Source organism: Pongo pygmaeus, chromosome 19 (genome assembly GCF_028885625.2).
Source record: "Pongo pygmaeus isolate AG05252 chromosome 19, NHGRI_mPonPyg2-v2.0_pri, whole genome shotgun sequence".
Taxonomy (NCBI): Eukaryota; Metazoa; Chordata; class Mammalia; order Primates; family Hominidae; genus Pongo; species Pongo pygmaeus.
The window spans coordinates 9,172,252-9,187,952 of NC_072392.2; the positions used below are offsets into that span (position 1 = coordinate 9,172,252).

General features: G+C 52.2%; 1 protein-coding gene across 3 annotated transcripts in view; it reads left to right on the top strand.

Moving 5' to 3' along the window:
- The window catches only part of NTN1 (netrin 1), a 244,839-nt gene that overhangs the window by 212,700 nt on the left and 16,438 nt on the right, over positions 1-15,701 (top strand). For all 3 annotated transcript variants that reach the window (XM_063657073.1, XM_054456614.2, XM_054456613.2), the window contains exon 6: positions 9,036-9,110. In XM_063657073.1, the coding sequence (XP_063513143.1) occupies positions 9,036-9,110 (75 nt within the window). The remainder of the gene's footprint in view (positions 1-9,035; positions 9,111-15,701) is intronic.

Consider the following 15,701-nt stretch of genomic DNA (forward strand, 5'->3'; position numbering starts at 1 on the left):
CATTTGCCTTGTGTCACCTGCTGGTGGGCAGAATGGCCCAGCCGAAATGGACAGAGCTGGCTGGGCACCCCTGTTAGCCCCAGCCCTTCTCCCCTTAAACTCTTTCACCCCAGGCCAGAGAGAACCAGGGGCTCCTCCCCTACGCCCAGCCCTTGGTGTCTGCAACTTACCCAACCCTTCCAGGTTTCTCTGCCCTGGGAGGACAGATCATGTTGGCTGGGTGTCCCTCACTCATTACACCCCCCGCCCCACCTTCCCAAGCCCGACAGCCCAGAAGCAGAGCGGCAGAGGTGTTGCGAGCGAGTGGGCCAGGGCTGCTGAGAGCGAGACCTTTGCCAGCTCCCCGCCCTGCTCCAAGGGGAGGTGCCAGATGCGGTGCCCCTGGCTTCAACCATGGCCGCCGGGCTCTGCCTGCCATATGCTCAGAGATGAGACTCGATCCGGCGAGCAGGCCGGCTCAGCAGGATTTTGGCACCTGAGGCACAGGAGGCAGACCAGAGGGGCCAGCTACCCAAGGTGGAGGAAGAGGCAGGACGGTCTCGGCCACTGGGATTGGGCCTGCAGGCCACCTCTTGGCTCTTGGCTGTGGGTCGGTCAGAGGAGCAGGTGGGAGGAATAAAAGGGAGGGTAGACTGCTCCCAGGAGGAGCCAGGATGCCAGCCAGCCAGGATGGGCCTGCTGCGAGCCAGGCAGATGGTGGCCTCCAGGTCTCAGTGGCTCTCCCTGGGACAGAGCGCGTCCGAGTAGGGGGTCGGGCAGTGCCTGTGTCCAGCCCTGGCAGCTTCTGTCTCTTTTTGGGTAGTAGAGTGAGATAGAAGGGCAGCCCTGCTGCAGGACCCCCTGCAGAGCTGCCAGTATTTACCTGTGCCCTCAATCCTAGCTCCAGAGGCTCCCCTGAGAGAGCAGGGCAGCAGGGCGTCCTGTCTACTCTTTACTTGTTACTCCTGCATGGAGCAAGTGTGTCCTGGCAGGGTGGATGGGGTCCCAGCGGCTGGGTAGGGGTAGGATGGGAAACTGTGGGGTGTAAAACGTTGGGTCTCCTAGTAAATGAGGCTGATCAATCGGCCCATATAGTCCGTGTGTATATATGGTTATGCCAGCTTTTATATTAAGGCTGAGTCATATAAAACTGCTTTTTTAAAGTTGCAAACCAGTCAGTTTTTAGGACTGTCATCTGTTTCGTCTTAATAGCTTTCCATCTTTTTCTGTGTTTCTGAATAGATCAAATAGCTTGAAATTGATGTGTCCTTTAAATGTTTACATGGACCTACCTCTGAAACCATCTCTATCCAGACATCTCTTATGACTATTTATCTGTTCAGATTCCATGTCTCTTACTCAGTTTAACTTGCTCCTTTATGTTTTCCTAACATTTTGCATTTCATTCAGATTTCCAAGATTTTTAGGCTAAAGTTGTACATACTAGCCTTGTAATTTATTTCTTGTTACTTCTTAAAGTTCCGTTTTCTTTATTTGTAGTTAAACATGACAGTGTTTTGTCTTTTTGTTTTTTTTGTTTTTTTTGTTTTTTTTTTTAGCTTGTATTTGGGGTTTTCAAAGAATCAGTTCTTGGATGTATTTATCTATTTTTTCTGTATTCTACTATATTAATTTCTACTTCTGTTGTTATTAATTTGTTCCTTTTGCCTCCTTTGGGTTTTGTTTTGCTCATTTTCTAACTTCTAGAATTGAATGCATTTCATTTATTTTCATTATTTCTTCTTTAATAACAAATAATATTGTGGTCAGGAAATGTGACTTGTATAGTTTTCGCTTCTTGGGATTAATTTAGCCTTCTTTCACTAAGGACTTCTGTCTGTTTCATTTTGTATTACTATTGATTTTTGCTTAATATATTTCAATGAGATGTTATTCTACGTCAAAAAATCCTTGTTTAATTGCTAGGTGATGTTCTTTTTCCACTATAAACATGCTTGCCTTGAATTCTACTTTGCTGATATTAGCATTTCCACTTTTGGTTCATTTTTTTGTTTTCATTTGTGGATACACCTTTGCTACTGCTTAAGTTGTAAGCTCTTTACAAAAATCTTTAGGCTGGGTGTAAAGGCTGGCTGCCTGTAATCCCAGCACTTTGGGAGGCCAAGGCGGGCAGATCACGAAGTCAGGAAATCAAGATCCATCCTGGCTAACACAGTGAAACCCTGTCTCTACTAAAAATACAAAAAATTAGCCAGGTGTGGTGGCACGTGCCTGTAGTCCCAGCTACTTGGGAGGCTGAGGCAGGAGAATGGCATGAACTTGGGAGGTGAAGTTTGCAGTGAGCCGAGATCGCGCCACTGCACTCCAGCCTGGGCGACAGTGCAAGACTCTGTCTAAAAAAATAAATAAATAAATAAAAATAAAATAAATAAATCACTTTAGGCTAGGCGCGGTGGCCCACACCTGTAATCCCAGCACTTTGGGAAGCCGAAGCAGCTGGATCACAAGGTCAGGAGATCGAGACCATCCTGGCTAACACGGTGAAACCCCGTCTCTACTAAAAATATAAAAAATTGGCTGGATGTGGTGGCAAGCGCCTGTAGTCCCAGCTACTCAGGAGGCTGAGGCAGGAGAATAGCTTGAACCCGGGAGGTGGAGGCTGCAGTGAGCTGAGATCATGCCACTGCACTCCAGCCTGGGCAACACAGCAAGACTCCATCTCAAAAAAAAATCATTTTATTTGGTTATATTCCTCTTAAACAGTACTCTGTTTTAAATTCAGTTTTTCAGCAGAGCAGTTGGATCCATTTCCCTTCATTGTTTCATCTTTAGTGGTTGGTCTTCTGTGATCTTAATTTATCATAATTTCTTTTTATATTTTTCATTTTTTCTGTTTTATCTTTTGGCATATTAGCTATAATTTATATCCTGTTTTCTCCAGAGTTCTGTGATTATCTTTTGTTTTTTCAGAAGCATTAGTTGATCTAATAGCTCTTACTTGTCAGAATTGAACATGAAATAGCATTTTTTACATTCTCTGTACTTAAGACAAAGGGTTTTATTCCCCAGCTCATTCTACTTCATAGTTTTTAATATGATCTGAAGTTTCAAACTAAATTTAAATATTTTATATATACATAGCTAGATAGATACACACACACACACACACACACACACACAGAGACACACACGGGAACAGAGAAGGAGAGAGAGACACTGATGTTCCCTTTTCAAACAGTTAAAAAATGATATTTGCATTATGTTTTAGAACCAAATTTGGCATCTCTATGTTTACTGGTTTCAGTTTTCATTACCAGTAAGCACAGAGATGTCAATCACATCACCTTGTGTTTATGCCATCACTTTCCCCTGTAAACTCTTACTTTTGATTCATTTCATAGTTGGTTGGAAAACATTCTCAAGTATTTATTTCCAAAAGGATACTTGGAACATTTTCTGAGCCCTTGCACATTTGAGAATGTCTTTTCTTTATTGTGGCCTACATAATATAAGACAGTCTAGCTAGGTATAAAATTCTTAGGTCACAAATTTTTCCCCTTAAGACCTTGTAGACGTTGCTCCACGATCATCTCACTGGCTTGTTGTTGTTGTTGTTGTTGTTTAATCTGTATATATTCTTTTCTTGTCCTGGTATTTCATATGTTTTGCAAAGATGTGTCTGGATGTTGGTCCCCTTTTGTTGATTTTCGGAAAACTTCAGTGAGCCCTTTCCTTCTAAATATGTAGGTTGTCTTTTTCCTCTAAATTTTGTAAGAGTTTCTCCAATTTATTCTCCATGTTTCTGGATCAGTTTTCTACAGTATCATGAATCTTTGCTGCTTTCAAAGTGGATTACTTATTTATTTTTAGAGACAGGGTTTTGCTCTGTCACTCAGGCTAAAGTGCAGTGGCGCAGTCACAGCTCACTATAATCTCAAACTCCTGGGCTCAAGTGATACCCCCACCTCATCCTCCCAAGTAACCATCACGCCTGGCTATGGTCTTTTTGTTTGTTTTATTTCATTTTTTTAAGGGATGGGATTTTGCAGCATTGCCCAGGCTGGTCTTGAACTCCTAGTCTCAAGCGATCTTCCTGCCTCGGCCTCCCAAGTGCTGGGATTACAGGAGTGAGAGCACACCCAGACCTTCTGAAGGGGATTTTAATTGTGCTACAGGGGTTTCATCTTTTTCCAACTCTTTCTTTTACGCATCACCCTTTTCGTTTCAGCTCAGTTTCATCTCCCTTACTGCCTTTCTTCTAGTTCATAGAAGCTTTGTCATTTTAGTCTTTTTAGTCTGCCATTCCCATTTGGCATGTACACCTATGTGTATGGCTGTTTTTAAGCTACAGTGACGAAGATGAATACTTGTGACAGCAACTGTATGGTCCTCTATGCCTAAAGTATTCACTGTTTGATCCTTTGAAGAAGAAAAAAATTGCAGATCTGTGTACTGGTGCAATGGCTGGATTCCCATCTCAGATTTCAGGAGGATGGCCAGGAAGGTGCACAGCTCTGTCTTCAGCTCTTGGTTCCTACCAGCCTTTCCCTGGATTTCCTTCTGCTCTGTGGAGGTAGTGCTCTTCCTTTCTCTGTGTTGCCTGATTTTCTGATTCTCTGCAAGGATTTAGATAGAAATACAAGGTGAGGCCGGGTGCAGTGGCTCGTGCCTGTAATCCCAGCACTTTGGGAGGCCGAGGTGGGCGGATCATTAGGTCAGGAGTTCGAGACCAGCCTGGCCAACTTGGTGAAACCCTGTCTCTACTAAAGATACAAAAAATTAGGTGGATGAGCTGGTGTGCGCCTATAGTCCAGCTACTTGGGAGGCTGGGGCAGGAGAATCGCTTGAACCCAGGAGGCGAAGGTTGCAGTGAGCCGACATCATGCCAATGCACTCCAGTCTGGATGACAGACAGGGCGTGACTCCGTCTCAAAAAAAAAATATATATATATATATATATATATATCTCTATATAGATAGATATATAGATATATATATATATGGTGAGATCTTTGCTGTACTGCTGTCCTTCTGGTCCCTAGCGGTCCTGAAACTCCCATCCCTGGAGGAGGGATCGTCCCCACTGCCCCCACTCACTTGCTGCTTATTTGTTCTCTGGTCCTTGTCACTCTGTCCTCCTCCCTTTTTTCAGGACCTTTCTGCTCATCAGACAAAAAGCTGTGTCCTGAGGTAAAACCTGAACAGGTTTTGCTTAGTCTGCCACCATCTGCCTTTAATTACTGGAGATTGCTCCCAGATCCCAGCGTTGGGTCATCATCAGTTTTGTTTTTGGCACTAGTGTGAATGTTCAGGTTTTCTCATTGTCTTTATGGCTGTTTTGGAACAAAACAAGGGGGAGCTACGTGAGAGGCTGCCAAGTAGATGCCAGTTTGAAGAAGGAGTCAAAGCTGCATTTTAAAGCTGTGGTTTGTCCATCTTGAAGCACTCTCTGTAGCTTTGTGTGTACCATAGAGAGAGAACATACAGTAACATTTTCCTTATTGGGGGGCCATTGTCCAGTGACCTCAGCTATCTGGAATACAACCTAAACAAAGAGTCCACAAGCAGCCAAACAGCTGTCACAGTGTCCATATTCTGAAGGTTATTCACTTTACCCAAGGGAGAACATTTCAGCCTCTCCTTCCAAGCCTAGTTACCTGTATTTTACATACAATTCTAGCAAGCTTGGTCTTTGTTTTCCTAGCAAATCTGAAGGGCATAGGGGACATTTTGCAACAAGCACACTGATCTGACAAGAATTTCCAGCTGACAGAAAGGAAAGACACCAAAAACAAAAAAAAAACAAAAAAAAAAACAGCAAATGCAACTCCAAATGTTCAGAGGCTGATGTCATTTTCTGTAAGGGCAAGCAGCCTGAGGTTCTCCCTGTCAGCACTCTCCAGTCTGACTCAGCAGCCACCTTATCTGGATCTTTCCTCTGCCACACTGGGTGCTCTGTGCAAATCATGGGTGTGGAGACTGTCCCCATCTCTCACAGTTGATTCAGACTGTGGTTCTAACCCTGGCTGTGCTTTAGAACCATCTGGGGAACATTAAAAAATTCAGACATTCCGGCCATTCCCTAAGCCAAGGAAATCAGAAATTCTTGGGAGTGGGACCCAGGCATCATGATGCCACTGCATAGCCAGGACTGGGAGCAGGAGGTTAAGAGCAGGGACTGGGCTGCCAGACTGCCTCATTGGGCACACGACTTTGAGCTGGTGAGTCACCAATGTCTCTGTGCCTTAGATTCTCATCTACAAAATGGGGTCTGATTGAAGGGCCAAGATGAGTTCATCAACCGTGAGAACAGTGCCCAGCACCTCATTAGTATCGTGGGAGTAGCTGCCATTAGTGAGGTACAGACTGGATATTCATGGTGATGACTGTGATTTGTCAAGCAGGGCCTGTGAGTGCGATCTAATTAGGCAGTGATGGATGCCACACATTCTAGGCCAGTCTCTGTCCCAGGTAGACACTTGGCTCTGGGGAGAGGAGCTGTAGAGGTTTCTAGGCTGGGACAGTGACGCTGAAGGGACAGGGCCAGGCTGTCCCAGGGCTCATCTGCCTTCCTCCTGCCCCCCCCTGGGGCGGGGCTTACCTTGGGTGGGCTGCTCTGGAACCTTTCTGAGCTCTTAGTTCTAAGCTAGGCACCTCAGTCCCTCCCTCAAAGCATCCGATGAGGCTCGGAAGAGCTGACGTGCTCAAAGGCACCGCCTCTGCCGCAGCCTGTGCTATCTACAAGTCTGAGATGGAGAGGTGCGCCTTGGCCCATGGTGAGGAGGCCGGTGAAAGGGATTTCCTCCTGATTGGAAATGAAAGTGCTGGTTGTGGGATGATGGCTTTTGTAAAAAAAAAAAAAAAAAAAAAAAAGGCAAGGATAGTGGATTCAAGGCCGCCCCTGCAAGAAAGTCACTCAGCACCACTTGCATTCCAGTTCGCTTCCCTAAGTGGAGAAAGCAGGAAGGGATTTCAGCCAGCTCACGCAGAATCGCCAGGACTTACGTACAACCTGGGTTCAGCCCCAGCCGTGGCTTTATTGTAAGCATCATCTGTCCCTGAGCTGGCAAAGATGTGGCCCAGAGCGGCTGTTCCCCGCAGGGAAGTGCGGCCGCGGCGCTGATGGTGCCGTTGACTTGCGTGTTTGGGCTGCCGTCACTTTCATCCCGACCTCTCAGGCTTGACTACAGTAGAGTGAGGGCCACTCTCTCTGGACAGCCCAGTCCCTGTACCCCAAGAAATCCCCACTTCAGTAATCAAGCTGCTGTCCAGATGGCAGGAGGGATGGGGACTGTGGCCACCAGTGCTGTGGAGCAGGGGTGTCATGAAGGGGCTCCAAGGGCTCAGATCGTAGGGAGCAGGAAGCAGGGCTGTTTTTCTCCCATTTCCTGAGACTGGTTTCTAACTGGGGCCCCCAGGAGGCTGGCACAGGAAGCAGTGGGAGGCTACCGCACCCATGGCCCCCAAGGTAGTGGGATGGAGCTGCGTTGATCTTCATTGAGGCACCAGTCAGTGTATCTCAGGACCTCGATGGAGGCAGCGGCCTTCACAGGCCAGAGGCCAGCCCTGGAGAGGTCTCCCTGAACACTCCCTGCAGATCTAAGTCCTGGGTTGGGGTGCAAGCGGCACCGGGAGGCCTCTGCTTTCCTGCTTGGGCTTCCCCTTGTGCTGCCACACAAATCACTCCTCCCTTACCTTGACCTTCGTTTTCCCCTCTGCGGGATAGGGGGCTGCCACCTACCCCTGGAGCAGCCGCCCGTGTGTGTGCACACATGTGTGTTGAATCTTTCCCCTCCTGGTCCTCTTTTCCTAATCCCTCACTGGGACACACACCCAGCCAACTTCCATCAACCCATGCCACCACTGCTTCTAGAACAGGCTGGGCCCCCTGCAGCTCCCCGCTCCTCCCCGCTGGCCAGCCTGGTTGGTCTTCCCCCAGGCAGTCTGGGAATTGCTAAAATACAGGGCATTCCCCATCCCTGGCTCTGAGCTCACCTCTGCCCACACTGAGGGGGAATCTGTCAGAGTGTATCGCCTAACCAGGAGTGCAGGGATCTTGGCATCTCAGGCCAGCCTTGGTAGTAGCTACCCAGAGTGCACTGGGCGGGTGGCTTACCCTCTTTGAGCCTCAGCCTTCTTGTCTGCAGAATGGGAATGATACCTACACATCAAAGAAGGGTTGTGAGAATTGAATGAGATCCTGCCTGCAGAGTGCTGGGGGCAGGGCACACTGGGGGAGATTTGCTGAGCCTCTTCTGTGATGATCTGTGCCATCACGTGAAGCTGTCACACACAGACTTGGCGAAGGAATTGTGTCTCCTTGTTCAAAGAACAGCGATGGCTGGCAGGGAAAGGCCATGGTTGGGCTGAAGTGGGAAGCTGCATTTGGGGGTTGACACAGGCCCAAGGGCTGGCAGGCCCTGGTGCCCTCCACATCCTGCTTGGCTCTCGGTTGGGCCCTGGAATCCCCCAGTGATACCCAGTGGATGCAGGCCCAGCAGCCCTGCCTCTCAGCAGTAGGGCCCATTAGAACTGAACTCGTCTTCGTGGGGCATTTTATTTGCACACTGCAGTAGAGTGGACACCAAAGGGGTTTTCTAATGCTTCATGGGCTGCTAATTTCCCCTGTGACCTCTTTTGTTGAGGCCTGACCCCAGCCAGAGGCTCCGCGCCATGAAAGCCAGCGCCTGACACAGACCCGGGGCGCGGGGTGACAATGAGGCCTCTATCGGCTTTAATCAGGCTCCAGTTGCGTCTTAAGAATAGGGAGAATCTGTGTGGTGCTCAGAAGCCCTGGGTGGCAGGAGCCCCCCGAGACTCTCACGGAGGCCAGGGCGGTTGCAGGCGGTGGCTAAAGGATTCGTCAGGCCAGGGAGGGGGTGGGTGGGTCAGACGGGGGTCCTTTGTCCCTCAGGCCTCTTTAGAAGCCCAGGCCTGCCCTGAATGGCCGCCTGCGCGCCCGGCCCGGCCCGGCCCATGGGTATCACAGGCCTCTGGCTATTTAGGGAGGCGGCCTCCTACTCTGCCCGCCAGCCTATTCATCGCCAGCCTAATTAGTTTTTGTCTGTGCTCCCCCCCCACCAACCCCCCTGCAGACTGCGATTCCTACTGCAAGGCCTCCAAGGGGAAGCTGAAGATTAACATGAAAAAGTACTGCAAGAAGGACTATGGTGAGTGAGAGTCCCCTTGTCTGGGGAGGATGGGAGGGGGCCACGTGACCAGCGAGGCGCTGGGGCTGGGGTGCAGCTGGCCCCCGATGGGTGTTGGTCGTGGAGACCCTGTGACCGATGGGAACTAGCCGGACGGATCCCACGCCTGGGAATTTCTTATCCTGGGAATTTCTCATCTTTTCCTCCTTGGCCCTCAGAGACGGGGGCATGAGGAGCCCAGTGGCATGGTTTCTCCCCTTCACCCCCCTGAGGCTGGGACACCCAGGCTGGCCTCTGGCTTTGACTCTGCCACTGATGGGCTGTGTGGCCACAGACCAATGGCTTTACCTCTGTGGTCTTCTGTGTCTGCATCATACTGCAGGGATTTGACCCGAGTCCACGTGGCTCAAAGGGAAGCTCTCTGGGCATCAGACAAGGGCCGGTAGCTCCCCGGTGCATTTCCAATGTTCTGCCAGGCTGTAGCGGGGCCGGAAGTCTGCGCTATAAACGGCTCACCACTCATTCCCATGCACCGGAAGTTCCAGTGCCCGGACCTATGGGGCAGACAGTCCTGGGGGCCACCTGCAGAGACTGCTTGTTGCCTGTGACCTCAGGCTCCCTTCCTGGGAAGGGTGTGTCCTGTCTCCTTGCTCTCACGGTGGTCGTGGAGGGTTGAGATGGTCTGGGAGCCTGCAGGAGGAGGGCCCTGCAGTGGCCAGCGGGCAGGTGTGTGTGAAGAGCTGGGGCTGGCGGCGGGGGCTCTTCAGAATGGGGGATGCAAACAGAAACCCCGAAAGCATTGTCCAGCTGACCACTGGCAAGGCCCCTGCATACAGCCAGGGCATCCATGTGGGTGGATGAGGCCCCCACCCTAGGCCAAGAAGGAGCCCCAGGCCCAGGACTCCTGAATCCAGGCCTGGTTCTTTCTAGCACGGGGCCTCGCCTTGACCTGGTGGGCCAGGCATTCAGCCTGGGGCTGGCCTCCCTCTTCTGGGCCCACGAAAGTCCACATCTGCCCACCTCCCTCCATCCTCCTCGTCACTCCGGCTGGACATAGCCCATCTTTCCTGTCCCATCTTTAACTGGCCCCAGGAGGTGCAGCCCCTATCCCCTCAGTGGCCCTGCCAGCCCCAGCACCTCCTGGCCACCTCTGGGAAGGCAGAACGACCTCTCTGTTCTGCTCAGCTTCCCAAGGCTGTCCTAATCATATGCTTCTCAGGGGATCTGGGATGAGCCCCATTGCTTACCTGAACCTCAGTTTCCTTATATGTAAGATGGAGATGATGCCACTTGCTGAGTGTATAGGGGGAGGACAGAGCACGGGTGCCTAACAGGCTCCCAGCAAACAGTGTTTGCTGCATCCAAAGGAAGCTGGTGAGGAAAGAGGAGGAGGGAGGAAACGGCGGTGGAGGAAGAGGGGTGAGAAGCGAAGGCCGTCTGTGGAGGAGGCGTCACTATCCAGAATCTGAGCTCCGTCCCTTCCCTGACCCTGTGGGGGTCCGGCAGCCCTGCCCTGGGACCCAGACCTCATGGAGATCCTAACTGGGCCAGCTGCTTGAACAAGGCTTTCTTCTTTAATAAGGACAGTGGTCGGGACCTTTTAGCATAGTGAAATGAATGACAAGGCCCAAAGGTATCTAAAGGAATCTGGAGAACTTCTAAAATGTTATCATTTATTGTGTGTGTGTGTGTGTGTGTGTGAGTGAGAGTTCATACGCACACTTCCTACACACACACTGAAGCCAGGGTAAGACCCCAGTAATCCAGCCCCACTCCCCACAGGCCTTCTGGCCTCCTACAGGGTGAAGAAGAGCAGCCGGCAGGTATTATGCATCAATTCAGAAGCTGCCAGGCCGTGGGCATCAAAGTTCAAGGCCCTTCAGGGTTCTACAGTCAATTCCTAAAAGCTGCGTTAAGCTGTATACATCCCAGAGTAGTGTGGAAACTTCCACCTCCCATGGGAAAATAAACCTAGATTTAGAAATCAAACTTGCAGTTACTTTAAGATAAAGAAAGTGCTGTCTCCAAGCCAGGAAAGTAGGGGCCCTGGGTTGTTTTGAAAGGAGCTCAGGGCTGGGTGTGGTGGCTCACGCCTGTAATCCCAGCACTTTGGGAGGCCGAGGTGGGCAGATCACCTGAGGGGGAATATTTGAGACCAGCCTGGCCAACATGGTGAAACCTTGTCTCTACTAAAAATACAAAAATTAGCTGGACGTGGTGGCGCCCACCTGTAATCTCAGCTACTCGGGAGGCTGAGGCAGGAGAATCCCTTGAACCTGGGAAGCAGAGGTTGCAGTGAGCTGAGATCACATGACTGCACTCCAGCCTGGCCTGGGTGACAGAGTGAGACTCTGTCTCAAAAAAAAAAAAAAAAAAGGAGCTCATATGGCCTCTGAGCTGCAGGGACCGCATCCTTCCGGCTCTGGGTCTTCAGTGTCCCCTGGGGACTGTGAGGTGGGCCATGGGGCAGGCCTCTCCCCACTCCCCTAGGTAGCCCTCCTGTGAGATGAGGACTTGAGCAGGACGCCCAAGGCTCTTGCAGCTTTCCTAGGCTTTGGACCTGGGCACTGCAGCACTGTCCTCCTAGCAAAGCAGCAGGCCCAGAGGAGTTAACGGGTCGCAGAGGGATAGCCCTGTGCTTCTCCTCTCCCCATCTTTCCCTGCACAAGGACTAGGGGTACCCTCGGCAAGGAGGTAGGAGGGGAAGGGAGAGGAATAGGTGGGCTTGCTTGGGGGACGGATTGTTTTGATAGCCTATTTGGTTTGGTTTTAGTCTTGAAGAACCCTTTAAGCAGCTACACTGTGGAGAGGCAGTCTAGGAGCAAAGAGGAAGGCACTGACCCGCAGCCTCTGCTCTGTTCTTTAATCATGAAATCATGAAAATGGGGCTTGTAAAAGGGCCCAAAACCGATCCTGTGTTCCACCGAATTCTAGTTGACTCAACCTGGTTTTCTTGGTCTCTGACTTTGTTCCTTCCAGTGAATTCTGCCTCCCCAACAATATTCCAGGGGGCACCTTGGCCCCTCAGAGCTCTCCTGGCCCCTCACCCCTTCTCTTCAGGCAGCCCCTCGCTGTCTGCCGAACCTGACACCCTCCTTTCGTAGACTCGAAGGAGCCCCTTAGGCCTTCCCTGCGCCCTGCCCTGTTGTGGCCTCCCTGGGCAATGGGGGGCATCTCTCTTGGGGCGGGGAAGGGTGGGGCAGAGCCTCAGGGTGCCATCGGACCCTCTGTTCCCTGACTCAGCCTTCCCTTTGCCTGACACCCGACTCCCTCATGGGTTATCAGCGAAGCAGGTGGCAGGGATGGTGGGCTTCAGGTTGCTTGGGTCATAGGCAGTGACATGGGCCTGGCTGGGTGAGGTGACTTGCCCAGTTACCCAGCCAGGGAGTGGCCCGGCCTCCCGCCCCTTCCACAGCAGCTTTCCTTGAGCTTTTCCTTCCCATCCCAGTTTCTCCAGAGGGCTGCGGGCCAGCCCTGTGTGCTTACGTTTCTAGACCTAATGGTGGTTACCCGGCTCCTGCCCCCACAGCCACGGCCCAGGCACCTCACCCAGCTGTCCACATTTCTGCTGCAAGACAAGACTGGAGGAACAGCAGGTGTTGGTGGGGGGGCACAGTGGGATCCCCCCAGGGAGCTGATGGGGGCTGGGGCTCTGGCACCACTAGCTTTCATGTCGTCCTCACCACGCTCCAAGCCGGTGACTCCACAGCCAGGACTGACACTGTCCCTGTCATTCCTCAGCCCTGGGGGTGGTGTGGTGTTTCTGGTTCCAGGAGTGTTCTGGGACTCTTGTGGTCACTTAAAAGTTGGGGGCACTTCGGGATGCTCAGGTGGGCGGATCACGAGGTCAGGAGTTTGAAACTAGTCTGGCCAACATAGTGAAACCCCATCTCTACTAAAAATACAAAAAATTAGCCGGGTGTGGTGGTGTGCGCCTGTAATCCCAGGGAGGCTGAGGCAGGAGAATTGTTTGAACCCGGGAGGCGGAGGTTGCAGTGAGCCGAGATCATGCCATTGCACTCCAGCCTGAGCAACAGAGTGAGACTCTGTCTCAAAAAAAAAAAAAAAGTTGGGGAGTCCTCCCCACCCCCAGCTCAGCCTGTGTGTTCAGGCAGGAGGCAGACCAAGAACAATGTCTGGAAAGGGATTTCACGGGCCTCTGTGGAGGGCTCAGAGGAGCCCTGCAGGGTGGGGTGGCAGGGCCTTGGGGAGTGTGCTTGGTCATAGAAGAGTGAGTGGCCCCACAGGGGCTGGCCGGGGACCCTGAGGACAACGCCAGGCCCATGGGTTTCTCTGAGGCTGGGCCGAGGCCTCCAGTGGGCTCTGCTGGCGTCTATGGAGAATCTCCCATGTGTCCTGTGTTGGGCCCCTGGCCCCCCCCTGAGAAGGTGTGTAAGGGAGTGTCCCTCCCACACAGACTTGGGCCAGCCCAGGGAGAAGGTGACCAGCAGGGGGAGGGCAGGAGGGAGCTGGCCTGGGGATGAGAGAGCAGGGGAGGCTGCCAGGCTGGGCGGGCCAGGGCCGGCCGGGCAGGGGCTCCCTCAGAGGCTGCGTAATCCCCGCTCTCTGACTGACACCCGGCAGGGGGCCAATTAGGAAACACATTTCCTTCACCCAGGGCACTTGGATGTTCCAGAAGCCGCTAATTAGAACCTCGGGTTTGCTGCCCCTGCTGGGTGAAGAGCAGGCCTGGCTACCAGCAGCCCCAGACCCCCTTCCTCCTCGAGGCCTCGCGGGCCTTGCCCTTGTGTGGCTGAAGAGCGCGGGTCTAGGGCTCTGGGGACCTGGGCAGTGGCTGGAGGGTGGAAGGCTGGGGCGGTGGGGGCCCATGAGAAGGGGCCTGCGGGCTCGGGGCGCCAGCCCTGCCCCGTGTTCTCTCGGGCACACACTTACAGAGAGCCAGAGCCCAGCTCCGGTAGGCTTAAGGGCACGAAGCAAGGCAAAGGGATTTGGGGTGGGGGGGCCTCAGTGCCAAGGCCCTGCCATGCCACTCACATCGGAGGGACCCCAGGACCGAAGGGAGCTCTGGAGACGCAGGTTCCTAATTTGCTGTGTGACTGTGGACAGGGAGCTTCGCCGCCAGGGCCTCGGTTTCCTCATCTGTCACATGGAGGTGTAGTCCAGGGCACATGATATCCTTCTAAGTGAGACCCTGGCCGTGCCCACCGCCCACAGCAGGCACCGTGTCTAAGGGGCAGGGGCCGTGGGGAGGCTGTCATGTGGGGAGGCTGTCTCAGGTCACCTGGCTGCCCTCTCCTGGGGCACTTAGTCCTCTGTTGCCCTCTAGGGGATCCGGCTCTTCTTGCAAATGCTTGGAGGACACCAGGGAGGCTGAGTGGGGAGCAGTTGTTTCCAGAAGACAGGTTTTATTATTTTCAAGCATATTCGCGATTCCCGCCAGCTTCTCAGGAAAGCCCAGCCTTGGAGGGACCCTTCCTCTGCGAGGAGGTGGCGAGTGAGCAGCGTGGGTGTGAGTGTGTGGGTGTGAGTGTGTGCGTGCTCACCACACAGTTGGTATCCTGTGGGGCAGCTCAGATACAGGCAGAGCAAGGCCCTGCTGGAGGCACCTACCCTGCAGTCACACAGCACACACCTGAAACCACAGCCCCGGAAACCACCGCCAGGGGACTGGAGCATCCCAGCCCCGCCCCACGAGGCCCCGCCTCACACCCCACCAAGCCAAGAGGCTTCCTTGGCGGAGTCCCTCTGCCTCCTCCTGTTCCCTTCCCGTCTCCCTTCCAACCCCTTCCTCCCATCCCGTCCCCGTGCTCCTGGGGAGAAGCTCCACTGTTCCATCCTCACCTCCTCCTGTCTGCACTGCCTCCCATGTCTCACACAACCGCTGTGCTCACGTCCACACCACTCACAGGCACACATACCATGCACACACCATCACACACATCAAACACACCATTACACACATACTTTATCACACAGGCACATATACCACATGCATGCATACACATATACACAATCACAAACACACCACACACATCAAACTCAGATACACAGACTATCAGTCACACACACATCATACACACACCATCACACACCACACACACTTTATCACACAGGCACACACACCACACGCACACATACACACACCATCACACCACACATCAGATACACAGACTATCACACACAGTCACACACATACTTTAGCACACAAGCACACATAGCACACACACATGCACATACACACCATCACACACACCACACACATACATACACTATCACACACAGGCACACACACTATTACACACACACATCACACACATGCACACACACACCATCACACATCAGATACAGACTATCACACACACACATCAAACACACCATCACATCAAACACACCACACACATCAGATACACCATCACACAGGCACACACATATGTGTACACACCATCACACACCACACACATCAGATATACACACCACACACACTTTTATCATACAGGCACATGTATCACACACGCACACACACACCCCCCACACGCATCAAACAGACACCATCACACACTATCACACAAGCACACATACCACACATGCACACATACACCATTACACACACACCATACACATACTATCACACACACTCACATTTATCATACA